Source organism: Giardia intestinalis, chromosome 5 (genome assembly GCF_000002435.2).
Source record: "Giardia intestinalis strain WB C6 chromosome 5, whole genome shotgun sequence".
Lineage (NCBI taxonomy): Eukaryota > Fornicata > Diplomonadida > Hexamitidae > Giardia > Giardia duodenalis.
The window spans coordinates 859,324-885,380 of record NC_051860.1 but is presented as its reverse complement, the minus strand read 5'-3'; the positions used below and the strand labels follow the sequence as shown (position 1 = coordinate 885,380).

General features: G+C 50.9%; 9 protein-coding genes and 3 pseudogenes across 9 annotated transcripts; 8 read left to right on the top strand and 4 right to left on the bottom strand.

Annotated features, from left to right (window-relative positions):
- Positions 1 to 50: 50 nt before the first annotated feature.
- On the top strand, positions 51 to 1,784 carry GL50803_00114121 (pVSP; annotated as a pseudogene; the record flags this gene model as incomplete).
- A 64-nt stretch (positions 1,785 to 1,848) lies between these two features.
- Positions 1,849 to 3,594, top strand: GL50803_0050046 (pVSP; annotated as a pseudogene; the record flags this gene model as incomplete).
- Positions 3,595 to 3,670: 76 nt separating this feature from the next.
- GL50803_0050045 (pVSP) lies at positions 3,671 to 5,398 on the top strand (annotated as a pseudogene; the record flags this gene model as incomplete).
- Positions 5,399 to 7,994: 2,596 nt separating this feature from the next.
- On the bottom strand, positions 7,995 to 9,608 carry GL50803_0016267 (Trichohyalin-plectin-homology domain-containing protein; the record flags this gene model as incomplete). The annotated part of the gene is made up of 1 exon (XM_001705129.1): positions 7,995 to 9,608. One exon carries the CDS (start codon positions 9,606 to 9,608, stop codon positions 7,995 to 7,997), a length of 1,614 nt encoding a protein of 537 aa, XP_001705181.1.
- Positions 9,609 to 9,721: 113 nt separating this feature from the next.
- On the top strand, positions 9,722 to 10,153 carry GL50803_0014699 (Ribosomal protein S23; the record flags this gene model as incomplete). Its single annotated transcript, XM_001705128.1, has 1 exon — positions 9,722 to 10,153. One exon carries the CDS (start codon positions 9,722 to 9,724, stop codon positions 10,151 to 10,153), a length of 432 nt encoding a protein of 143 aa, XP_001705180.1.
- Positions 10,154 to 10,200: 47 nt separating this feature from the next.
- Positions 10,201 to 11,538, bottom strand: GL50803_008405 (Zinc-finger of a C2HC-type domain-containing protein; the record flags this gene model as incomplete). Its single annotated transcript, XM_001705126.1, has 1 exon — positions 10,201 to 11,538. One exon carries the CDS (start codon positions 11,536 to 11,538, stop codon positions 10,201 to 10,203), a length of 1,338 nt encoding a protein of 445 aa, XP_001705178.1.
- Positions 11,539 to 11,617: 79 nt separating this feature from the next.
- On the top strand, positions 11,618 to 12,832 carry GL50803_0016266 (uncharacterized protein; the record flags this gene model as incomplete). The annotated part of the gene is made up of 1 exon (XM_001705125.1): positions 11,618 to 12,832. One exon carries the CDS (start codon positions 11,618 to 11,620, stop codon positions 12,830 to 12,832), a length of 1,215 nt encoding a protein of 404 aa, XP_001705177.1.
- Positions 12,833 to 12,941: 109 nt separating this feature from the next.
- GL50803_008407 (Aminoacyl-histidine dipeptidase) lies at positions 12,942 to 14,462 on the bottom strand (the record flags this gene model as incomplete). Its single annotated transcript, XM_001705124.1, has 1 exon — positions 12,942 to 14,462. One exon carries the CDS (start codon positions 14,460 to 14,462, stop codon positions 12,942 to 12,944), a length of 1,521 nt encoding a protein of 506 aa, XP_001705176.1.
- A 103-nt stretch (positions 14,463 to 14,565) lies between these two features.
- GL50803_0022855 (uncharacterized protein) lies at positions 14,566 to 15,879 on the top strand (the record flags this gene model as incomplete). Its single annotated transcript, XM_001705122.1, has 1 exon — positions 14,566 to 15,879. The coding sequence occupies one exon, from the start codon at positions 14,566 to 14,568 to the stop codon at positions 15,877 to 15,879; it is 1,314 nt and encodes a 437-aa protein (XP_001705174.1).
- Positions 15,880 to 15,946: 67 nt separating this feature from the next.
- GL50803_008410 (uncharacterized protein) lies at positions 15,947 to 16,756 on the bottom strand (the record flags this gene model as incomplete). The annotated part of the gene is made up of 1 exon (XM_001705121.1): positions 15,947 to 16,756. The coding sequence occupies one exon, from the start codon at positions 16,754 to 16,756 to the stop codon at positions 15,947 to 15,949; it is 810 nt and encodes a 269-aa protein (XP_001705173.1).
- Positions 16,757 to 16,843: 87 nt separating this feature from the next.
- GL50803_0014702 (RRNA biogenesis protein RRP5) lies at positions 16,844 to 22,372 on the top strand (the record flags this gene model as incomplete). The annotated part of the gene is made up of 1 exon (XM_001705120.1): positions 16,844 to 22,372. One exon carries the CDS (start codon positions 16,844 to 16,846, stop codon positions 22,370 to 22,372), a length of 5,529 nt encoding a protein of 1,842 aa, XP_001705172.1.
- A 63-nt stretch (positions 22,373 to 22,435) lies between these two features.
- GL50803_00101739 (uncharacterized protein) lies at positions 22,436 to 25,978 on the top strand (the record flags this gene model as incomplete). Its single annotated transcript, XM_038045601.1, has 1 exon — positions 22,436 to 25,978. The coding sequence occupies one exon, from the start codon at positions 22,436 to 22,438 to the stop codon at positions 25,976 to 25,978; it is 3,543 nt and encodes a 1,180-aa protein (XP_037902153.1).
- Between the last annotated feature and the right edge of the window lie 79 nt (positions 25,979 to 26,057).

The following is a 26,057-nucleotide window of genomic DNA, read 5'->3' as shown; positions in this document are numbered from 1 at the left end:
TGGGTGATAGAGGGTGATAATGGGTGATAGTGTGTGATAGAGGGTGATAGTGGAGTGATATCTGCACAGCAGCCAGTAATGGAGTATGCACTACTTGTAAGGCAGATAACGGCCTGTTCAAGAACCCGGCTGCACCATCAGAGAAGGGTAGCGAGTGCATACTCTGTCATGATGCCACGGGAGCAGATGGATATATGGGAGTCGAGGGCTGCGCTACATGTACAGCACCAACTAATAATAAGGGGGCAGCCACGTGCACAGAGTGTCAAGATGGGTACTACAACGATGGTGGCGCATGTACCAAATGTCATACCGACTGCGAGACGTGTAGTGGAGCCGGTCCGAATGCGTGCACCTCTTGTAAGGCCGGGAAGTTCCTGAAGACTGATACTAACACTTGCGTAGAGGCTGGTCAATGTGGTGCTGGTAAGTACGCAGACAAACAGTCCGGGGAGTGCAAGGCGTGCAGTGAGATAACTGGGTGCACCGCATGTGCATACAACGATCAGTTACAGAAGCCGGTGTGCAGCACCTGTGGGGGAGCCAAGCCTCTCCTTAAAGGGTATGTCGATGGATCAACAGAGTGCGTGGATAAGGCGGGATGTGCAGCGCTAAACACAGTGGGAACACACTTCCTAAGCCAGGATGAGAACAGTTGCATACTATGCAGCGCTACCGGAGGAACCGCCCCTGACGAGGGAATTGCTGAGTGCAGTGGGTGTAAGAAAACCGACCTGGCACAGCCTCCAATCTGCTCAGCATGCCTCCCTGGATTCTACTTTGATACCACCTGCAAGCCCTGTGGGACCAACTGTGCCACCTGCAACAGCGCTAATGCTAACCAGTGCCAAACCTGCAAGCCGGGATACTTCCTGAAAGGAGGCCAAGCACCTGGTGAGTGTGTCTCATGCGACAGTGTGGACAATAAGGGTCGCGAAGGGTGCAGTGCATGCTCTAACAGTGGCACATTCAAGTGCACTGACTGTAAGCCAAACTATAGGAAGCAGCCCAATGGAGATGCAGGGAATGACTATACATGTGTGAAGACCTGTGAGGATGACACTGCTTGTGGTGGTACCTCTGGCGCCTGTGATGCCATGATAATAGATAGTACAGGGAAGGAGCTTCACTACTGTTCTTATTGTGGAGATAATGATAAGTATCCTATAGATGGACTATGTGCTACTGATAAGCAAGGCAATACTTGTGACAACCATGTCTGTGAGTCTTGTACTACGGGGTACTTTATGTACATGGGTGGTTGCTATAGTATATCAGCTCAGCCGGGTAAGTCCATGTGCACAAAGGCAGGCGAGGGTGTCTGCACAGAGGCGGCAGCCGGGTACTTCATCCCTCCCTCGCCCACCAAGGACAAGCAGTCTGTCCTCTCCTGTGGGAACCCCCTTGGGGTCGAGCTGGCTGGTCAGAAGGCATACGTGGGGGTGGATGGCTGTTCACAGTGTACAGCCCCAACAGCTCTGACTGAGGCTGGCATGACTGCTGCTATATGCACCTCCTGTGACAGTGATAAGAAGCCCAACAAGGACGGCACTGGGTGTGTGACATGCTCTGTGGGTGATTGTAAGAGCTGTGTGGTGGATGATGTGTGTGGGGAGTGCAACAGTGGCTTCAGTCTAGACAATGGTAAGTGTGTGTCCTCTGGCACCAACAGGAGCGGGCTCTCCACGGGGGCCGTCGCGGGGATCTCCGTCGCTGTGGTCGTTGTTGTGGGGGGCCTCGTCGGCTTCCTCTGCTGGTGGTTCGTGTGCAGGGGGAAGGCGTAGGTACTTAGGTAGTGAATGCTGTACAATGTGTGATAGGGTGATAGAAGGTGATAGAGGGTGATAGTGGAGTGTGATATGCACAGCAGCCAGTAGTGGAGTGTGCACTGAGTGTAATACAAATAGTCAGTACATATTCCAGAACAAGGCAGAGAGGGTGACTCCTGGTGGGGAGTGCATCCTGTGCTCCGATGCTACAGGAGCGAATGAGAACAAGGGGGTGGCCAACTGTCTCAAGTGCACGGCACCTGGTGGCAATACAGGAGCGGCCACGTGCACCGAGTGCATGGCTGGAACGTATAAGAAGAGTGATACAGAGTGTGCTGCATGCCACAGCGACTGTGCTACATGCAGTGGAGCCAATCAAAATCAGTGCACATCGTGCGAGACAGGGAAGTACCTGAAAGAGAACCAGTGTGTAGACAAAGGTACGTGTAACAACGATCACTACCCCGATGACACTAGCATGACCTGCGTTGCCTGTACTGTCCTCGATGCCAACTGTGCAACATGCTCATTTGATAGTGCAACGGCAAAGGGCAAGTGTCTGACTTGTAATTCAAATAAGATTCCCAGGACAACCCTCGACGGAACCTCGACCTGTGTGGAAAATTCTTATGCTGGGTGTCAAGGAGCTGATAACGAGCTGTTCATGAAGGAGGACCAATCGGCGTGCTTATTATGCGGAGATACTAAAGACGTGGATAATAACAATAAAGGCAAAGAAGGGTGTAAGACATGCACTAAGAGTGCAGATGGCTCCCCTCCAACTTGCACAGCTTGCCTCGATGGATACTTCTTTGAACAGTCATCAAACACTTGTGAGGCTTGTGGGGCCAACTGTGTCACATGTTCAGCTAAAACAGATGAGACTAAATGTAAAACGTGCAAGGAGGGGTTCTTCCTGGCCGGCACCGGCGAAGGAAAGTGCATCTCGTGCGAGAATGGTAATGATAGTGGCTACAGCGGGCTTGCAGGATGCCTCTCTTGCACAGCCCCAGCCGCCCCGGGCCCGGCCAGCTGCAACCGCTGCAAGATCGGCTACAAGTTACAGGGAACAACGTGTGTGAAGACCTGCGAGGATACAACGGCTTGTGGGGGTACTTCTGGCGCCTGTGATGCTATAGTAATAGATGATAAGGGCAACACAAAGCATTATTGTTCCTACTGTGGGGATAGTGGTAAGTTCCCTATTGATGGTATATGCACTGATAGCAAAGGAACAAATGCTGGGTGTACTGATCACATTTGCAGCTATTGTGCTCAAGGGTACTTCCTATACATGGGTGGTTGCTATAGTACCACCAATGCCCCCGGTAGTCACATGTGCACAAAGGCAGGCGAGGGTGTCTGCACAGAGGCGGCAGCCGGGTACTTCATCCCTCCCTCGCCCACCAAGGACAAGCAGTCTGTCCTCTCCTGTGGGAACCCCCTTGGGGTCGAGCTGGCTGGTCAGAAGGCATACGTGGGGGTGGATGGCTGTTCACAGTGTACAGCCCCAACAGCTCTGACTGAGGCTGGCATGACTGCTGCTATATGCACCTCCTGTGACAGTGATAAGAAGCCCAACAAGGACGGCACTGGGTGTGTGACATGCTCTGTGGGTGATTGTAAGAGCTGTGTGGTGGATGATGTGTGTGGGGAGTGCAACAGTGGCTTCAGTCTAGACAATGGTAAGTGTGTGTCCTCTGGCGCCAACAGGGGCGGGCTCTCCACGGGGGCCATCGCGGGGATCTCCGTCGCTGTGGTCGTTGTTGTGGGGGGCCTCGTCGGCTTCCTCTGCTGGTGGTTCGTGTGCAGGGGGAAGGCGTAGGTACTTAGGTAGTGAATGCTGTACAGTGGGTGATAGAGGGTGATAATGGGTGATAGTGTGTGATAGAGGGTGATAGTGGAGTGATATCTGCACAGCAGCCAGTAATGGAGTATGCACTACTTGTAAGGCAGATAACGGCCTGTTCAAGAACCCGGCTGCACCATCAGAGAAGGGTAGCGAGTGCATACTCTGTCATGATATCAAGGGAGCGAATGAGAACAAAGGAGTGGCCAACTGCCTCAAGTGCACGGCGCCAGCTAGTAGTCCAGGACCTGCCACGTGTACTGAGTGCAAGGCTGGGTACGTTAAGGATAGCGTTTCTAATACGTGTAAGAAGTGCGGAGAGGGCTGCTCTGCCTGCTCAGAGAGTAATCAAAATCAATGCTCGGCATGCGTTGAGGGGAAGTACCTGAAGGGTGATAACACTTGTGTAGAGGCTAGTGGATGCGGTGCTGGTAACTATGCAGACCCGACAACAGGCCAATGTAAGGCATGTGGAATAGCTGACTGTGCCACCTGTGAGTACAATGCAACTATTGGCAAGCCGCAATGTAGGACCTGCAGCAGTAGCAAGATGGTGAAGACGGCGGCAGACGGGACGACGACGTGCGTTGCGGAGGGAGAGTGTGCAAGTGGCAATACGCACTTTTTAAGTGAGGGAAATACTAAGTGTATCCCCTGTGGCGATGATAGCGACAAGGCTAGCGGTAATACAGGTGTTCCTGGCTGCAAGACCTGTACCAAGACAGGAAATAGCAATCCAACCTGTAGTGGATGCTTAGAGGGGTACTTTGGTACCGCTACATGCGCAGCCTGTGGTGATAATTGTGCTACATGCTCTGCTGCTGGCAATGATAAGTGTGATACATGCAAGCCTGGATTCTTCATGAAAGGCAGTGGTCCTGGCACATGTGTCTCTTGTGATAACCCAACAGATGGAGTGCCTGGTTGTGCAACGTGCACCTTCTCTAACTCGTTGACCTGCAACTCCTGTAAGGTGAACTACAAGCAGAGTGGTACCAGTCCTGTTACATGTACCAAGACCTGTGAGGATGAGACTGCCTGCGGGGGGACATCTGGAGCCTGCGATGCTATAATAATTGACGAGAATGGCAACACAAAGCACTATTGCTCATACTGTGGGGATAACAGTAAGGTACCAATTGATGGTATATGTACTGATACTGGTAAAGGAGCTAATACTTGTGCCAGTCATACATGTACACAGTGTACTACAGGATACTTCTTGTACATGAATGGCTGTTATAAGGTTGGTCAAGTACCAGGTAGTCATATGTGCAAGAAAGCAGATAGTAGTGGGATATGCACAGAGGCGGCCAACAATAGGTACTTCATAGTCCCAGAAGCAAAGGCTACTGATCAGTCTGTATTGGCATGTGGTAACCCCCTAGGCACATCAACAGGCACTGGTGATACTGCTAAGGCATATGTGGGAGTGGATGGCTGCTCTCAGTGTACAGCCCCGACACCTTTGACTGGGGCTGGTATGACCCCCGCTGTGTGTACCTCTTGTGACAGTAGTAAGAAGCCCAACAAGGACGGCAGCGGGTGTGTGCTGTGCTCTGTGGGTGGTTGCAAGAGCTGTGTGATGGACGGTGTGTGTGAAGAGTGCAACAGTGGCTTCAGTCTAGACAGCAGTGGGACCTCCTGTGTGTCCTCTGGCGCCAACAGGAGCGGGCTCTCCACGGGGGCCATCGCGGGGATCTCCGTCGCGGCGGTTGTCGTCGTGGCTGGCCTTGTGGGCTTCCTCTGCTGGTGGTTCATCTGCCGGGGCAAGGCGTAGATGTACTTAGATAGTAAACGCGTCACTAGTGGTGCAGCTGCCTGACAAGCGGGTGCGCCTTATGTACGTTGCTAGCCAGCCAGCAACCGGGAAAAGGGGTGACCGCTCCCCTGCCCTCGAGAGTGCTATGCACATCGCCGTTGACACCGTCATGGCTGGGGACGGTGCACCCGATATCCTGTGCCTGCCGATGAGCTGCATCGATGCGAGGAGAGCAGCCCATCTCCACGACTCGTCTGCTTCTGATGGGATCTATTAGCACGTGGAGGCAGCCCGGACAGTCTTATTTTTGCTTCGATGCACTGGGAAAGATCGGAGTTTAATGGCAGTTGAGGCAAGTGAAGGCAGGTCTTTCGCTTCTAGGCAGAGTCCAGAGTCCGAGGTCGGATGCCCTCGATTCCGGCGGAAGAACCCCTATGTCCCAGCTCTCCTAAAAGCTGCCGCTCCTCGCGGTGCCCCCTAGGACTTCCCTCCCTCTGGCCCGTCGGGGTCAACCATCGTCTGACATCTAGTGAGCACCCGTTATTCAGGGTCTTGCGTCTGTCGCGGCGATCTGGCCTCCACGTGGCCCGGGACCCTGGTGTTCCATGACGAAGATCGCACGCCACGACCCCGGGTGTCTACCCCGTTTCTTGGGGTGCCTCTTCGTCTCCCCATGACGTGGACCATCGACCCTGCTGTCGGGGGTGCGCTCCCCGTGCGCCTCTATCTTGGGGTGTGGTACGCGTTCGTGGATGTCGATGGAGTACTCCCATGCGTTGTGTCGGAGAAGAGGCCCGGCCCTCTGCTCATGGATCGCAGTGCGCTCTTGCAGGTGGTCCGTCACCCAGCACGAGACCGCGTCGACGCCCACCCTGTGCAGTGCATCTGGCTCAGTGACGTGTGGGCTCCATCTGCACTGCACAACACACTTGGGGGTGATGCTTCGGTCTGTCGAGGCGTCGGTCCAGGGCCACCTCTCTGAGAGGCGTCGTCTGAGGCACCAAGAGCGATTAGGACTGGCTCACCGAAGTCGGCTTGCTCGGCAGACGACACCTGTCTACTCGAGGGTGTCAGGCACTGCCAACTGCTGTGGCAGACACCCGGCAGGTGGCCCAGGCCAATACTCTCCGGTGCGGGCAGGATCAGTCCACCTCTGCCAGCCAAGCACCCCAACTCCTATTTCTTGTCGAGGGATTTACATGGGTCACGTGTGGGTCCATCTCGACCAGCGGGCAATGATCCTGGTGAGCGTCAGCTTAGCGTGTGAGAGGCTGATCCCACCACCAGCCTCGGACGCTCATCTGCATTCGTTACCACCCTGGAGGAGGAGGCACAATCCTCCCCGTCGGAGCTGGACGACATCTGACCTTCTGATTTCGGATTCTGGATCTCGGCCGGTGCATGGGGGGAGTGGCTTGTCCGGGGCGGCGGTGGCTCGCATGGAGGACCTGGTCAGGTGGCAGGGGACAACCCCGCCCCGGTGAAGCGGAGAGTAAATTAAGTTCAAGGGGCCCAGCGACGCCGGGAGCGCTCTGTCTGGCCTTCACTACCCTGTGGCGTCCACCCGGCAACTCCTCCTGCCGGCCTGCTTCTAACTGTCGACTGGACCCACTGACCTGGGGGACTACGAACAGGAGGGAGCGCCGGCCTCCGGGACCACGGCTGGACAGACACCGAAAGACGACCCCAGCCAGTAAAGCCAGACCTCGACAGCAGCCGTCGCGACAGAGGAGACTTCTATTGAAAAAGAAGTGACAACCCAGGCTCGTTCACCAGACGGCAGATTAAAAAGCGAGGCATACTAATGGACAACGTGTGTCCTTGCAAAGGTCTGAACCCTGGACAGACACACGAGCACCCCTGGACACGCACATCGCATGAAGCGACCGAGGAATACAAGAGACTCTAATATACAAATGGAGGGAAATTCCCTTAATATACCATCAACGATCAACCCTTGTCTCCACACTGGCCATGACTTGGATGAGACTTACTTGTGAAGTCTCTGGACTACGCCTGTAAGTAGGCTCCAGTAGCACAGTCTTAAAAATAACTGGTGGGTAGAGTGGTCATCATGACCTGGTGGCACTGGTGTGCTGTTTCTATGCCTATTGGTGTACCGGTTATGCACGCATATATCACGATGCTATGCAATGTGTCATGTCATCGTGGCTCGTAATGTGTGGCTATGTCTCCTCTTTGACCGATGTCGCCTTCCAACATCACGGCCTATCACAGGGCTCGCACATTAGATGGTGATTGCTCTGTCATACGCGATCGCTGTGAGACCGTCGGCCCCGCTGGCAAGGACCCAGTGGAGGTGACTACCAGGATGCAAGGCACAGTGCGGAACACAAGGCCACGGATCATGCATAGAGACTTGAAAGGACCGGATGATGAGGCGTCCTGCATCGAATGGGGACGGTGCAGAAGTGGGGGTCAAGGGCCATACTGATGTTTTGTAGTTAGGAATCTGGCCTGAAAGGACTGTAATTCGGCCATCTGTAATGTGCTCAAAGGGCTCACAGTTGTTGAGGTGAAAGTGAGGACATCACGAGTCTTCGAAAACAGATTAGTAGTACACGATGCAAGAAATAGTGAGGAAAACAACCATTTACCAAGGAAAGGGGGATGTAAATCGCTGCTTTAATTCTGCCTGGTGGCGTTCAATGGCGTCAATCTTGTCTCGTGTAGGTGGTGTAAGACCAGTTGTCAACTCAGAGGCATGTTCCTGGACCCCAAGATCATTGAACTCTTTATTCAGGCGCAAGCCTTTTATGTTTTCTTGCACCTCCAGCGGAAGATATTGCAAATCATCGTCTGTAAGAATGCCGACAGGCATGTACTCCAATACTTCTGCGACATAATCCCGCACCAATCTTTCACGTTCTGCCCGGATGATTGCCAGAGCTTCATCATCTAGCTCTCCTAACTTCATAATCCGCTGCTCCTCAGCACGACGCTCCACCTCTGCCTGTTCACGTGCAGCCCTATTGGCTTCGATCTGGCGAGACATTTCTTGCCCGAATGCAACCATAAGTTCGCGGCGGCGCCTATCATTAACACGCTCCACTTCCTCTGAATGCCTGTAGTCTTCAAGCTGCCTCCTCTTATACTCTTCTTCCTGGGCGCGCTCCTCTGCTTCACGCAGAGCGCGGGCCTCTTGAGCCTCTTTGAAGGCAGCCTGCAGTTCTTGACGCACCTTTTGCTTCTTAAGTTCATCTTCCTCCTCTGCCTGTAGCCGCTTTTGCTCCTCGTATGCCGCTGCAAGGGCAATACGAAGTTCCTCAAGACGCTCGCGTCTCCGTTCTTTTTGGGCTAACTCCTCAGCCAAAGCCTTAAGTAGCGAGTCACGCTCGTCTGCTTGGCGCTTCCTAAGGCTCTCACGCCGAGCAACACGTTCCTCCTGTTCGCGTTCGTACTTTGCAATAAGGAGCTCTTCTTCTTGCTCTCGTTTCTTTGCCTCTTCCACAGCCAGCCTCCTCTGTTCTAAGAAGGCTTTTTGATCAAGTGCGGCCTGCGTGCGTTTGGCCTCCACGGCTTGGAGTTGAGCAGCACGCTCGGCCATGGCCGCCTCAATGGCTGCCTTCACGAGATCCTGCTCGAGTTTCTTCATGTGCTCTGCTTCCTGGGTAATCCGGGCTGCACGGAGTGCGCGCATCTCTTCTATCTCCAATCGCCGGGCCTCCTCTTCCTCGCGCATCCGAAGCATCATTGCCTCGTCCTCCTGGCGCTTCCGCTCCAGCTCAGCAGCAATCTCGGCCTTTTCGCATGCCAGAGCTGCGCTAGTAGCAGCAGCGGCATTGCGTCGATGCTCCTCGGTCCAAAGGGCGTTCGCCTTCGCTGCTATGGCTGCCTCTATTGCTCGCCGCAAAGTCTTGATCTCATCTGATTTGCTGAGCACAATGTCCTTCTTTGCACAAAACGCGAGATGTGCCTGGTGCGCTGCGCGCTTCTCCTGTGCTTCTTGTTCTTCACGTCGTATACGAGCCTCTAGCGCTGCGCGTCTCTTTTGTTCTTCCTCGTGCTCCCGGATCATAGCAAACTCCCTTTCTGCCTCGCGACGTGTGGCTCGCGCACGGCGGAACTCAGCAGCGTCCTCCATCTTCTCCATGGCAAGGCCTACCCGGTGCTCGTTTGCAAACTGGGTCAGCTGCGCGGCCTTCTGTTCCATCTCCAGCTCCCGTGCGCGGGCCTGCGCTGCGGTGCGGTGGTTGTAGAATGTCATCTTTTAAAAACCCGGAACTGCAGCAGCCGATTTCTGACTTTTGACGGCATTCGCTTTCAAAAAATTACTTCTATTTAAAATTGAAATGCCGTTTTTTGTTTAGTCCGGAGCTGATGAGCAAGACATCCGGTCTCTACACTGCCCGCAAGCTCCGAACGGTCCGCCGCGTCAACCGCTGGGCCGACAAGAAATATAGAAAGGCACACCTCGGCACATGGCTCAAGGCCAACCCTCTAGAGGGCGCCTGCATGGCCAGGGGGATAGTCACTCAGAAGATTGGGATTTCGGCGAAGCAGCCGAACTCTGCCGTCCGTAAGGCCGTGCGTGTGCAGCTGACGAAGAACAGCAAGAAGATCACCGCATTCGTTCCTCGCGACGGGTCTATCACCTACATTGATAACAATGACGAGGTGCTTGTCGCAGGGTTTGGTCGTGCAGGTCGTGCAGTTGGTGATATTCCAGGTTGCAGGTTTAAGGTCATCAAGGTCGCTGGGATCGGCCTTCTTGCTCTTTTCCTAAGGAAGCGTGAGAAGCGTGCGCGTTAAGCACGGGCGTGTAAACTGCCACTGGCTGTGCATTTTAGTTTACTCTTCTAGCGCTTTGAGCCACACTCCATACAGAATTTCGCTGTGTCTGAAGCGAACTTCGACCCGCACTCACTACAAAACTTTGACTGTCCGCCAGTGGCAGAGCGCGCAGGAGGAGCTCGAGTGGGTGCCCCAGAGCCTCTTTGAGGACCCATGCTTCTCCCCATATTTCCACTCTGCCTAGTACCTGCTCCAGAAGACCCAATTGTGCTTGCACGCGACGTAGCAATCATGTTCTCTCGAAGATTGGGATTGTTAGCCCTAGGATCCATATTCTGAATGTTCTTGCATATACTCTCATGCTTATCTATGCGGTCAGGTGCAAATTTACGGCCACAGCGCCTACACTCGACACGTCCATCATTCATGCCACCACCGCCGCCGCCAAATGGAGCGCTTCCACCCATTCCTTTTCCACCAAATGGCTTTCCACGTGCAGCGGCATTAGAGCTGGACTTTATTGGCGGGCTTCGGCTATCGTGATCTCCACTGCTAGTAAGGGTCTTAGGGACTATGTTTGCCTTGTTGAATCCAGTCGTACCATTTTTCTTGAACCTAGAGGGATCGGGCTCACGGGTACGGGCATAGTTTGTGTCCCCATCTGCCGCCTTATCTACTTCATCCGGAAGAGCCTTAAGCTTGTTGCATATGCGCTCATGCTGCGTTATGCGGTCAGGAGCAAACTTGCGTCCACACCTGTGGCACTCTATGCGGCCGTCCACACCGCCAGATTCCACCTCTATGTTGTCAAAGTTATACGTACCCTTCCCGCTGCCACCGATCTTCATGTCTGCGCCGCCTGCTCGTGCCCCCATATCGGGGCCTTGTCTTGACACAGGAGGACCGCCAAACTTGTTGTCAATTCCTGGGCCTGACGTGGGCTGAGGCTGAGGCTTTGGTTTGAGCTTAGGCTTCTGGGTAGCACGGCCCTCATCTGGACCCAAAGAGGCCTTAAGCTTCTTCGTAGCGCCACCAGTGGCCCCGAGACCACCGCCAACTGTCCCACCCATGCTTCTCCCTAGGCTCTCTGTACATTCGTTGATGTGTTCATTCAGTGCTGTAATAGGAAATTTCCGCAAACACGAGGGGCATTCCGGCATTGTGGACGAATAGAAACGACTTGCATAGTTGTTGTATTCAGCCAGTGACACTTTTGGGGGCAGAATCCACGGTTCCCATTCAGGAGGAGCCGGGATGTGCATTTTATGGTACCTTCCCTCAAGAACTTTAATGGTGGATAGGATCTTGAGTCTGCAGTTTTTCTCATGAACTTGAATATCATGCTTAAACCATCGTCGACCGCAGTAACGACAGCAAAGCCCGTTAGGAACGTCCATCGACATGACCTCTGATGCTTTTTCTTACCCTGTTTCTTGTTGTTATTTCAGAATATTGGCGAATAATAAAAGCAATTAAAATTAAATGACCACTGAGATGTCGGGTGGTGGGCAGCCAGTGAAGGACGCATCCGCAATCCAACAGGAAATGCTACTCGATGAAAAGCAGAACCTAGAAGCAGGTGAAGCAGTTGGACAAGAGCCGGAGGCTAAGGAAACTAAGCATCAACAGGAACCAAATGACGCTCTCAGTGGGTCCGCTTCACAGCACCCTGAGCGCTTAGACAGGAGCGCTTCTAATGCGCACCAAGTCCCAAGAAAAGCTAAGCACGGAGGCAATGGCGGAAAAGCCCCTAGCAATAAAATGCACAAGAGTTCAGATAGCCCTAGCCCGAACGCCGCTTCGTCCAAGAGGCGTAAGGATACAACTAACATGACTGACAAGAAATCAAACGTCTTTGCATCCTACAAGGAAGTTTGGATGCAGCAGACAAGGCTCCGCAAATTGGAGGCCGAAGCGAAGATGGCAGAGGCTAAGGCCAAAAATGCAACAGACATAGCAGAGCAAATGAAGCTCAAGCGTGAAGAGGCCGATCGGATGAAGCGTGAAATGGAGCTTGTTATGCAGGCGCGTGTCGACAACTCTGCAGAGCTGCGAGAAACGGTCAAGCAGATGGCCGCCTCCCTCCACGAAAACGCTGCTCGAAACAGAGAGGATATTCAAAACAAGAATCGAGAAGAAGCTGCTAGCTATCGTGCATCGGTGGCCCAAATGCTCGCCGAGAAGAGGAAAGAGTGGGATAAGCGCCAGAAGGAGCTTGTTGCACAAGCAAAAGCGATGAACGCAAATGCTATTTGCGACGACCCAAAGATGTACTGGATAACAAGGTCGAAGGAAAGACAGCAGAAGGAAATGGATCGCTTAGAAATGGAACGTCGGGCCAACGAAGATGAGCTCCGGCGATTGAAGAAGCAAGAGCAGAGGCTAATGCGCAGAATAGAGCAAAGCAAGCAGGTTGAAGAAGAGGAGAGGCGGCGATATGAAACATATCTCACCGGAGAATACAGGACCGGAAAGTCAAGCAACAGCCCTACGACCACGACAAGCGGCGCGAAAAAGTCGAAGGCGCCTGAAAAGACTAGACAATCTAGAACTCTGACCAAGTCAACTATAGAAGAGTCACCAACCAGGGCTGACACTAGTATACTACCAAATGATCCGACCAATGACCAAGCACCAGACTATAACACTTGCGAGTTTGATGAGGAGAATGAGAGTCCTGACCACCCCACTCCATGATATTCTGAGGGCGGAAGTCCGGACCCGATTCTGCCTTGTAAACTTACATTGCGCACGGTCTCTGCCATCAGTGTACGATGGCCTACGTCACCTGTCAGCCTACTCCAGTTTACTTGTACTTCGCCGCCAACTCAGAGACTATAGCGCGCGTCAGTCTGTAAATTGGCGCCACAGTGGATATCTCTAATGCCTCCTGGGGAGAATGAGGATTCTTTATAGTGGGTCCTATTGAAATCGCGTCCATTCCAGGACACTTCTTGCAAATAAGACCCGCCTCCAGGCCCGCATGCACAGCGCCGACATGAGGCTTAAAGCCAATCAAGGTTTCGTGGCTCTCGATTGCCTGCTTCAGAAAGACGCTTTCCATATTGGCTGGCCACCCCGGGTACCTTGACTGCTGCTCAGAGATAGAGAATCCGGCAAGACTGGCCAACGCCTTAAGACGCTCGTAGACGCCATCCAATTCAGACTCTATGGAGGAGCGCCCACTACCCAGAAGAGAGAATTCAGTTTCTCCTTCAGTAAGCTTCACGATCGTGGCTGCGAAAGAAGTTTCGACAAAGTTTTCTACAGTTGGTGAAAAGCGAATTGGCCCGTGCGGGATGACAGTAATAAAGTTGAGTATCTTGTCACTGTCAGCTTGAGAAAGGGGCTTGATCTGCTGCGTATGTTTCTCCACAGAAAGAACTGCGTGGGGATCTGTGGGTTTGTATGCAATATAAATCTCGTCCCAAATCTTGGCAATATGTGCGGGCGTAATGTCTGAGCGACACGTGATGACCGCCTGGCAAGACCCTGGGATGGCGTTATGGGCAGAGCCACCAGAGAGGGCGCAGAGCCTGGCACCTGGAATCTTCGAAACAAGGCGTGCCATCAATTTGATGGTGTTAGCACGATATAGGTGGATATCACAGCCAGAGTGTCCACCACTAAGTTTGGATAGATGGAGCTTATAGTAAGGATCAGTGCCGGCGTCTACGCGCTTGATTGTATGCGTGAACGTAACGCGAAACCCGCCTGCACAGCTGACACATATCTCTCCGAAGTCTTCTGAGTCCAAGTTCAGGAGATACTTCGACGTTAGGCAGTTTTCTTCCATTCCAGCAGCTCCGAGGAGGCCAACTTCTTCGTCAGACGTGATAAATAGCTCCAACGGTCCGTGCAAGAAGGTTTTATCCTTGGCGCACTCCAGCAAAATGGCAATCCCGATGGCAACGCCTATGGAGTTGTCTGCCCCCAAGGTTGTCCCGGTGGCCATTAACCACTCCTTTCCATCCTTCTGTACCACGCGGAGCATCAAGGGGTCCTTCTTGAAGTCATGAGACGAATCCGCCGTCTTCACGCAGACCATATCGCTGTGGCCTTGCAAACATATGCCAGGGACACGCTCATAGCCCGGTGTGGCTGGAACTCGTACGATTATGTTCTTAAGTCCGTCTACCGAGTATGTGAGTCCAGAAATGCTAGTCTTGAGGTTATCAAAGAACGACGTGTAGAACGGAATGATCTGCTCTTGGTTGTAGGAGCCATGGGGTACTTCACAGATCTTAAAGAATGTCTCCCAGACATTCTCAGCCTCGCGGAAGCTCCTCAGGATGGTGTCGAGCACAGCCCTGTTAGCGTCAAGCATGGACTTGAAATGTTTTTAAGTGAAATGCAAATCTTGTGGATTTGCCATCAGAATTGTGGAGTGAATCGATTCCATTTTAAAAATCATCTAAATTGCTAATTAAATGCAAGCCATGCGGTACGGCCACCAGGAGTCTGGGCGGAGCAGCGGGGCCAGTCTCACTCAGGAACAGGAAAAGATGGTGAAGAAGGTTATGCTTACGATGAAGGACTTTGATATTCAACGAGGACAGCAGGATTGTGAGGCAACTCTGCGGGAGACAAACTTCGATTTCGACAAGGCAATTGACCTACTCATTTCTCCAAATTATCATCCATGGATCAGCAATCCGATAAATAAGAGTCTCCACAGGCCTTCTGGTCACGGGGGACCCAATCCTAGGAGACGCGAGTACAACGACAGACGGCCGAATAGAAACGAGCATAAAAGACAGCAAACCGCGAAGCACACTGGGCCCACTAATGGTGAGGGCTCTACTAAAGCGGTGAGTCACGAAATTACGCCTGAGAAGCACAGAACAACCAGCGACTCTACACATAAGGGCGAGGATAATGCTGATAATAAAAGAGTCTTGCAGATCACCTCCAAGAGCCCAGCTTTGAAGGAGAATGCGGGGCCCTCAGATGCCGGTCCGACTAACAACTCTAAAGAATCTGCCACATCATCTAAGCCTAAAACGCACACATCTAAGAAGGAAAAACATGATGCAGCACCTGATAAATCAGAGCCCGCCACGCCGCCGGGGGCCCCTGTAAAGGTCGTTATTAATACCCAGAAGACCGCGGAAAAGGCTGCAATCGCTCAAGGGGCTGACTCTGTCTCAAAGCCGGAGCTCACTGCCACTTCTGCCTCGCAGAAGATTACTATTAAGATAACAAGCACTAAAACCACAAAGGACAGTACTCCTCCGTCTAGTGTTGTTCAGAAGCCTCACGATGGCCAGAAAGACAACATTCAACTAATGTTGAAGCCAGGCGGAGGGCAGCAGGCGCCGCCGATAGATGTAATGGCTCTCGAGAAGAATATGGGAAGACCCACAGAGAACACCCAACAGATGGCCATGGTTCAACAGCCCGGCCAGCAGCCCTACGTGATGGCCAGCAACATCCCCGTTATGTCTGCTCCCATAGCTTCCGCCCAGCCAAACCAACAGCCGGTTCAGGTAGTCTATGTCCCCGTTTACTATCCGAGTCAAGGACCCATAGGAGAGATGAATCCGTTTCCTCCCACTACCTCATCGCAGGTGAAGGGTACCGATATGTTCCAGATCCCTGGCTACCAGATGGTGCACATGCCCATGCCGATGATGAACGGCATGCAGGGTCAAGTACTCGCGCCGATGCAGATGTCCCCAGGACAGCAAACACCGCACTTTGCATTTCCATTTGTAGGAGAGGCGCAGTCCCAGTCCAAGTAGTGGACAGTAAACTAATTCTGCTACTTACGCGGTCCCAAGACGCTGCACTGCCTCTTGCATGTTTGAGCTACCGAACCGGGATTTTCTTTGCTTTGGCAGGGCCTCTTTCTGCACCAGAATCCATAGGAATATTGGGAGAGGTCACGGATTTCCGTGCCTGGGGCGATTTCGCGGCCGCCTGAGCTGCGCGACGCACGCTCCGCAGTCTAATTGTAAGAATGTGGATCCAGTGGAGTTGCTTTTCGAGGTCCATCGATAGCTTTGCTCTTTCGCGATTAAGCTTGGCGAATTTTTTGCCTAGCTCCGCCAACTCCCCATGAACCTCACTTTCTGCTTCCGCCTTTGCATTAATGTACTGCTCGATTATTGCCTTTAAACTCTCATGTTCTTTGCAAAGAAACTCAATTCCCTCATCAACCTCAGCCCTGGTGACATCTGGTCTCTGTAGGAGGAAGGCTTCAACCTCTGCTAGCGTCACGGGGAAGCGATCGATGCCATCCACTTTAATCGCGTTGCCAGCTTCAGTCCGAATTCGTTTGGCCTCCTGTCCCTTTTTGGCTGCTGTCCGCTTCATAGCTCTAACCTGCTCCGTAAGCTCCTTTTCCTCACTAACCACTTGTGCCAACTCAGCTCGCAAAAGGTCAAGTTTTTGTGTAACCGCGGTGTCGCCGACGTTTTCTGCCTTACTAAGTGCATGGACTTGGCGCCCAAGTATCTTATCCATGCATTCGGATTCTCGTACCAGATCTTGGATTTCACGGCACAGGCTTACCAGCTGGTCCTTTAGCTGCTTGGGGTTTGTGATCTCCATCATCTGACGTTCAAGCATCTCGTATGCTTGCGAGGCCATCTTTGGCTTTAAGCCTGAAACAGACATCCTGACGACTCGGAATTTACTGCATAGCTGTGAAGTGTTGTTTTAATTGCAACGGCGATTCTTCCTTTGCATTTAAAATTAAATACTATGTCCAGCGACTATCAGCTCCTCACGACCGCTCGCCCGGCGGCTTCGCAGCTCCACAGGGGCACCATGGTCCTCGCAATAGTTGCTAATGTGCGCCCAGAATACATGCTTGTTAATCTTCCGTTTGGAATACTTGGGAACGTTTCCGATGTTAACGCAATAGACTCCGAACGCGTAAGGCCCCTCACAGAACTATATAAGGCTGGTGATTACGTACTCGGTGTTGTAGTTGGCCAAGATGCCACAGGAAAGCCCATCTTAGGCCTCAAGCCCTCTCTCTTTCACCAGCGCGACTTTTCGCGCAAATCTCTAGTTGTCTGTCAGATAGAAACAGTTGAGGACCACGGCTGGATCGCAGAAGTTAAGGATGCCCGGGAAACGAGCTGCTTCCTTTCCAAATCTAGAGTGCCCGAGGAGCTCCATTCCAGGCTCAAGCCAGGACTTGTCGTTCAATGTGCGGTTGTCGATCTTAACGCCTCAGGAACACTTCTGCAGGTTTCCCTTCAAAAACTTGATCTAACTGCAGCTGCAGCCTTTGACGGCTATAATCAGGTTGTCCCAGGGCAGATCATCAAAGCAGAGGTGGTGCATAACGCATCAACGCATTCTGTGGTGCGCCTTATCAGCACAGGAGGAAAGTCTAGTCAGAAGGGCATGCGCTCTGCCAAGCTTTATGGGTATGTCCTGTCTGAGCATTTCCGGCGGCCCGCTGATCCCAGTAGTGGATATGCAACATACACAGGCTTCCAAGGAAAGTTCAAAGTGATCTATCTAGATCTGAATCCGCAATCGACCGACGTTGATGGCCCGCTTATCTATTTATCTAACATGGACTCTGTTTTGGATCACGCCGCACCAACACAGATCTATAGTGTTGGCCAGGTACTTCAAGAAGGAAAGCTGACCATGGTCCAAACAGTAAAGGGCGCTGTGTACGCTTCTCTAGACTCCGATCTCTCGTCGTTTGTCTACATACCAGTCGAATCTACACACCATGGTGCAGCAGCCGAAGCGCAGATAGGCGAGCCTATTAACTTGAAAACAAAGATCATAGGGTATAGACAGTTTGACGATCTCTATATAGGAACTGCAAATCCAGGAGATATAGTCTCGTCCACCGAAGCTGAGTACCACTCGGGTATGATCATTGATAAGAAAATACCTGTCAAGGTCACAAAGGTTCTTGATACTGGGGTACATGTTAGCATAGAGGTCTCACCAGCACGCTCTCTTCATGGCATGATTAATCAGCCTCATTACGGTTCACACCTAAAGGGTCACAACATTCCAGTCGGGCTTAACATTAATAGGCATCATGGCACACTTCGAGTAATTGCATATGATGAGCCACGGCAAGTCTATTACCTATCGCTTGCCAATCTAGGCTCGGATCCCCTCTTCTCTTCTAAAGACACTGTAAAGCCAGGGATGGTATCTCGAGGGGTTGTGACAAGCTTCATTGACAACGCAAAGTGCTCGGCCGTCATTCAATTCACTAATCTGTATAATGGAATATGTGCCAATGCCAATGGAATGGAGATAGGCCAAGTCTATGAATTCATTTGCGTGAGAAACGACGAGAAGTACACGACCGTAGATCGTCTTTCAGAATCACAGCGCGGAGACGACGCTGCTAAGCTGCGGTCAAGCTATGCTGATGGTCTGATGAGGGTACTTAACTATCGGCACTTTATTAAATTTGAGCTACCCTATTCTTTCACTGTGGACGGGGACTGTAGTAATAAGATACCCCTGGGCACCATTCTGAGCAGGGAAAATGCCACGGTGGAAATAAGGAGCATTGCACTCGGAGGATTCAAGCTCGGGGTCAAGCTCTCCGGAGCACAGGAGGAGTCCATCCATGTCTTCCTCCCGCATGGCTGCATAGCCTTTCCTGGCAAGTCCGCTGAGCTTGTTAGGCTTTATTTGGGAGCCAACGACTCTGAGGAAGAGCAGGATGTCTTCTCTATCCTGCCATGCATTCGGCTCCTCACCATACTGTCCACTCGAGATAGGGTTTCTGTGTATATTGGAGCTAGCTCTAGCTTTCTTGCTAACAAGGAGCATGTTCTTCCGGCAGAAACAGATGTCATGACAAGAGGACAGACCTATCAAGCTGTCGTTACACATATGTCAGTCAGCGGGCTCACTGCTCGATTGTCCGCGAATACTGAGATATTCTATCCTGATTTTGGAAACCATGAACTTGACAACATCTGTCCATTGACTCTTATCCAGGTGCGTGTTGTAAAGGTGGGAGAGCGCCGCGCAAATCGGGACAGGAAAGTTGATGTAAGTATTAGCGGATACTGCCACAATGGGGTCTTCAAGGCTCCTCTCGGGGCGCAAAAGATTGAGTCTATGGTTGATAGTTCGATTGCAACAAGGTATACCAGGCTAGTGCTTCCACAGACTCAACAGCTAAACGATGGGATTTCCTCAGCAGGTGATTGCCAAAATGGATCTATACTAAAGGGAAGCTACCTTTTTTCAAACACGAGCCCAGATGCATACTGTGCCATCTATGATCTGGGGTCGGGCATCGTTGGACGCATGACCCTTGAGGCTGTATTACTCAGCCGGCTTGTAGCTAAGCTAGTAGAGACCTCCACAAAGCCAGCACAGCTTTCTTCGCTGATCACTGCCTTTAGTGAAGAAATAATCAAATTCGTTGCAGGTGGGGAACTCACTCTTACGGCATACTTTGAAAAGCATGGGCATCACTCAGCATCAGATAGCATTGTCGATGTTTGTGTCAGAAGCCTTGTTACGTTGCATGGTGACCAGGAGCTTTCTACTATTTGTGCTGATACTGACTCCGCAGCAGGTGAGCAGTCCTGCGAAATTGTAGACTTATATCCAGCGTCACTCTCCATGGCAGGCCTTAGGGCGCTACGCTCTGCTCTTTCCAAGTCTGGGTGCACGTCCATAGGCATGGTCCGTTACGTGACAGAGCACTATATGCTTCTCCGAGACCTATTTGATAACTGCCTTGTGTTTGTTCATGCAGTTGATGTTTTTGAGACCCCTGCTGCTGTCCGTCCGCTCCGAGAGTTGTACAAAGAGGGCAGTTTAATTACAATAACATCCTTCACGTCTAAAGAGGTTCCTAATCCAGTGATTGTCGCCGGAATCAACCGAATCGGTACGCTAGACCCTCTAGAGGAGAACATGCTTTCCTCACCTGTGGGTCTGTGTTCCATAGCCATGACTAAGCCAACGAACACGCTCACAGGGCTCCAGCATACTATTTGCCAAGTGCTGCCCTCAGGTGCATTGCGTCTCAACGGGCACACATCTATGTGTTTCCTAACAGCTACATCTCCTGTGGAGTTCTGCAGTCGAAGAGGCCTATTCTTGGCGCCGGTGCTCTCCGTAACCAGGCTATTTAATGACCCTCAAGACTTCTCAAACCATGCAGATGCTTTTGTCCATGACATCCTGGGGTACCACAAATGCATTCGCATAGGCCCGGACAACATATCTCTGCGGCCTATAGACTTTCAAGTTTCCTCCATGTCTCGTCATTCCTTCATCTCCGTCGGCCAAGAGCGGCTGTTTCTTCCTCAAACAGCCGAAGATCTGTCTATACACGATACCTATGTCGGGTTCATCCGTCCATACTCCAAGATAGGTGCAGGGTTGCAAGTTGTGGTCTCCGAGTCCATCACAATTCATGTCAAGATGAAGGAGATCTCTGAGGAATTTATCAGTCCAGAGGAAGTACAGGAGAAGTACCCATCTAACACAATGGTGCGTGTCCGTTACCTAGATACAAGCACATTCAACGACATGCCGCAATACAATGGCACAATTAAGCCTACCGTCGTCAACAACCCCAATATCAAGCATCCAAGCGTTATCATTAAGGCTGGTGCATGTTTAATTGGCAGAGTTGACAATGTAATGGATGACCGAGGAGTGTTCATAACCGTTGAGGATTGCTACCCTTTGACCCGTGTCCGAGCCAGGATCAGCGACTCCATTGACGTGTCCGGCCATGGACCAATGAACAGCGAAAAGATCGTTTTAAATAATGCTAATAGGTGCTCTAACAGTTACTACAAAGGCCAACGGTTGTACTTCATTGTTTTAGAGCCGACTGCTAAAGGAGCATCGGTGGGTCTGAAGGCGGCACACTTTTTAGCTGCTGGAATCGACATCACGAACCTACCCGTTCTGAAGCAGGATCGGACTCGCCGAAACAAGCAAGACAAGTCACGCGCAATTCACCATGAAGAGCTTCTAAACCAAGCGACGACCAGTAGTGAGGCCCAAGGACTCAAGCCACCAGCGGTAGAAGCAGATCAGAGTAGATTTGAGCCGGTACGAAAGCGGACACGTAGCTATGATCTCTTTGCTGGAGAACTGGATGATGATCACAACCAGAGCCAAGGGTCTGAGAAACAAGAAGAGGATGATAAGCAGGAAGAAAATACCGAAAGCGACTCGTCGGAGACCGAGGGTCCGGTTATAAATTTCCTCAACTTTGGTACATTGAAGCGTCCAGTAGCCGATGACTCTAGCTATTCAGATGACTATCAGGAAGCAAATGACGATATTCTGAATAATGGAGTGCGAGAGTACGAAGTGCGCCAGGCACCAAAAATGACTGCCGAGCAGAAAAGAGTTAAGGAGGAAAAAGACATTCGTGAAAGAGAGGAGGAGCTGCTAACGAATGCTGCCCCGCAGTCAGAGGCAGACTTTGAAAGACTTTTGGCAGGAAACGAGCAGTCTTCGTATCTCTGGATTCGGTATGTCGCTTTCCACGTTGATAGGGCGAGCATCGATAAGGCGGAGGCGGTCCTCGATCGAGCCATGACAAAGATTTGTCCAGACAAGGAGGTAGATTACAGGAATCTTTGGTTAGCGAAGATAGCGTTGAAGGAGAAGTTTCACGGTCCAGAAGCGGGGATGAATGAACTCTATGAGGGAATACGCAGAAACGATCCCAATGAGCTTCTAAGAATATACTGCTCCGGAAAGCTAGACCAGGGCGACTGGGAATCAGCCGCAAGAGGTTACGACGTGCTATTCTCCAAAAAGGAACGGAAGAGGATCTATGAAAACTGGAGGGACTATTTCTTGTTCCTTTATAACGTCAAGGGCCATGATATCCCCGCCAATGTCGTAGAAGGTAACCGTATAAAGGCGCGAGGGCAGGAACTACAAAAGGCGTCCAGCTGTCTTTCACAGGACGTTCTTCTGCGGTTGCTTTGCGATTCTGCCCGGGCAGAGTACAAAATAAATGACGTTACACGGGGAAGAGCGGCTTTTGACAAACTTGTGGGTACTATGCCTCAGCGGATGGATATATGGGGGCAATACTTAGACATGGAAGAGAAGCACGTGGCGCCTATAAATCCCCAGGACGTACGGTCTCTCTATGAGCGGTGTTGTGCATTACGGTTATCGCTGAAGAAGATGTCGTATGTATTAAAGAGGTTCTATAACTTCGAGAAGAAGTTCGGCACGGCAACTACACAGGAGCGTGTCAAAGAGATTGCACGGGCCTATGCAAACAGCTGAGTGCCTCCTGTGTAAACAACTCTGTCTATAACATTTGATTTTCAAAAAAGACGATTCTACTGAATGCACTCAGAGCAGGGGGCGGTGGCTAGGGATCAAGACAACCTCGGAACAATCATCGAATGCCTGACACCTCGCGTCTCCATCACGGCCTTGTCCTCCTCAAGCACACCTCTGGTGCACTTAGCAAGTGTATGGCGGTTTTTCGACTCGCCGTACGGACATTCGGTTTTGTTTCCCAGGCCCGATGGAACACTATTTAGAACATACTGGGTGCCCGTTCTATCAAAAATAGAGCTCTACCCCGTTCAGCGTCCCTCTTTGACAATTTCTAACACCGCCTCCAGACCCTACCCAGACCTGCTTTTTAGCCCACTAATATACGAGGACCGCCGGTCTGTAGCCGAGCGGCAACCTTTTATAGAAATGATCAAGAGTCTCGCACGCACTAACCCCGTTATCCAGGAGGGAACCATAATGGATATCGACCCTAAGTCCTGGTTTTCTGTTGTCTGGTCACAGATAAGCGTTGACCCGCAGTACCTTGACCTCCAACGTGACCATTTACTTACGTTTTATAGGTTTAATACTCCTCAAACAGTATCCTGGCTTACAAATGCACGGAGCTCTGATCATGACCACCATTTAGAGATGTATATCAAGTATAATAGGTTCTATACCGAGAAAAGATCTGCTTCCAACAAGCAGCTACGCTTTTCTCCTTCAGACTCGGGGAGCATCACCTCTCCCCTAAAGCTCCTAAACTTGTCACAAAGTGATATCCAGCATGCACTAGACACACATGACTGTACCTACTCGCTGCTCACTGTCCATTCGCCCATGCTACCAACGTGCACCTCTGACTTAACTTGGGCGCGCAACGGATTCCAGCCAGAGCGGTCGTTCGCTTCCCCAGGCATCATCAATTCTCTTAAGACACATCGATCAATTAAAGAGAAGAACAATCTAACCAATATTTCTAGCTGTACTTCCTTTGAAGATACTAACACCCAACCCCACACCAAGAAGGTTTATTCTAAAACAGACGATCATACGTTTCTTCAGCGGAAGCAGCTAGCTGAAAAGTGGGTAGGAGCAGAGTTTCTTCGGGTGAAGGATGCCTTCTGCATACACCACCTCTGTCGCGAATCTGCTCCATCTGCAGAAACCATCCTGGACGTCTTTAACTATTTTGTTGAGCATCTTCATGTATGTACTGATCTCCAAGTAGAGACCAGTACCATTGTGTTGAGGGGTAACATCTCCAGGAAGTATCATGAGCCCTCCATCCTTTCATGGAGTGAGAGGAAGGGATATTTGATGTTGGATGCCACATCTACGCACTTCGGATATAAGAGATCGGGGCGCATGTCAGCAGATGATATAAGAAAAATCTTCCATCGTAGCTCTTACTCTCTTTCAGAATACCCTCGGACTATTATTCACTTATATGCTATCCTATTGGTAATGCAACAGCACAGTGAGGTTTACAAAGACCTTCCTCTGTACTATCGGATAATAATTAATGCTCTTTATTATACAGGGCTGCAGCAGATAATGAGTCGTTCTAAGGTCGCAGACCCCGTCACTATAGATGCAGAGACCATAACCAGTTATCATACAACAAAAAATTTTGCATTAGCTGCGTCTGCAAGACATGATGGCTATCTACGTAAGAATGAGACCGGCCAGAACAATTCTGAAAAAGGGTTTGTGGTCAACTTGGACGCAACCGCAAAAAGCACTATTCAGAGTACCAATGAACCTCGTGAGGGGTGCCCAGATTCAATTATTCAGCCAAAGACCATAGCGGGCCTGAATTATTCCATAGACTTGCTTCCTCCCTACAACATAAGCTCCTTTAATCCCGAATCCACGTCAAGAATATCCTCTATATTAGATAGTTTGACCCTTCAGCAGTTGCACTCCACTCTCTGTGACCTAATGAAGCACTTTTATCCAGCTAATGGTTCATGCGTAGAGCGAGTCTTTAGTAAGACTAGATCCATTCCTGCCTCATTTAAATATCTACACAACGTTGGTTTTAAGTCTATCATGAACCCTCTCAACTCATTACTTAGCCATGATATGCGCCATACAGCTAGTTTACAACTCATGCTATCTCATCCCATCTTTAAGCGATCCTCTTCTGAGTACAAGCAATCCATGCAGGCCGTATTTCATCACCAGACATCCTCCTCTCTAGTTACCTCTAATTCTCATTGCTCATCTAGTATTGTTATCACCACGACAAAGCATCACAATTTAGAAAAGCTTTCCAGTGACTCTACTCGCATATCCCCACCAAGCTCTGCTGTGTCCACTGCTGAAGTAAAGGAGTCCTTGACCGACGGATCGAGCGATCATATAACAATCGTAAGCGACGCACCATTACAGAGCGGCGTCTCGACCTGTAAAACCGTTTCTTTAAACCCGTCTCCACTTATCTCGACAACTTCTCCTTTTGATAGCAGCAACTCTTATCTTTCTCTTTTGCTGGATGATGGGAGAAGGCCGTGCTCCTCAGGTGATGCAGAAGTAGTATCCTTTAGCAAAGAAACCACTAAAGCATCAAGGAGTAAAGCAAGGCTGCGCGAGACGAAAAGAAAAGAGCTTAGCATAACCGTTGGGACGTCACTGGTCCCTGGAGACAAAGAAAGATGCGAAAAGATTATTCTAGAGCAATATAGGACATTCATAAAGCTTCTTTACCATTTACTCACACATAAACAAAATGACAAGACACACGACTATCTAGTTTGTCCCTCTAGCTCTCACGCTCCCTACCTAACCTTCTATCGCAGAGATCCGTCTTCTGATTGCTCCTGTGACTTTTGTCATCAATCCTTTATCATGCAGGGTGGCACTTGTTCAGCTTCAGGGTGGGATAGGGGCTCCGGCTACATCCTGCCATCGCCCTCCTCCAGAGCAAGCTTTGACGCCTTTCTCTGTGAGTCGGCAACCCGGAGGCTCGTATGCTCACCCGGCATACGGCGGTATATCTGCTCTGACAAGGCGTTAGCACGCTTCACACATTTCTCTGCAAATTATAAGCTAACTGAATTCTCTAACCTGTCAGCCGTTGCCACCAAGTTCCTATCATCGCGCTCAATAATGGACGGCATCCGGCTGAGCTTTGTAGGCTGTCTTCCACTTAACACATTTCATACCAATCTAGAATTTTACCGGTCCACCGATAATTCCGAGGAGAACTTCAAGCTTATTCGGAGTAAGGACTCCAAGCACATCTTGAAATTCTCTGAGTATCCCGTTATTTATCATATTTTTCTAGAAATTATATTGAACTATGTCCCTGTTTATCACGATTTGATATCTTGTATGCCGCCAAAGCTAGATAAATTTATTTTAGAACCAAGAGTGATCACGAGGAAGATAGCCTTCACAGATACCATTGATGACAGTGCAATCCAGCTGAGAGGTGGGCATGTCCTCGCGATACACCCACCTCGACAAAGGCCATCCTCTGCAGAGGGGGGAAGCAGAGAGCATGCTCGGAAACCAAAGGCTGCCCGCTTGAAGCATCAGCGGGTAGGCCATAGTAATCAGCCCTCCAATAGAAGTCCTGCTGTGAATAGCAGTAAATAGCAGCAAGTGCAGTACCACCGTACCCCACCACTTCTCTTCTTTACCTAAACAAGCGGGATGGATCGTTATTTACTGCACA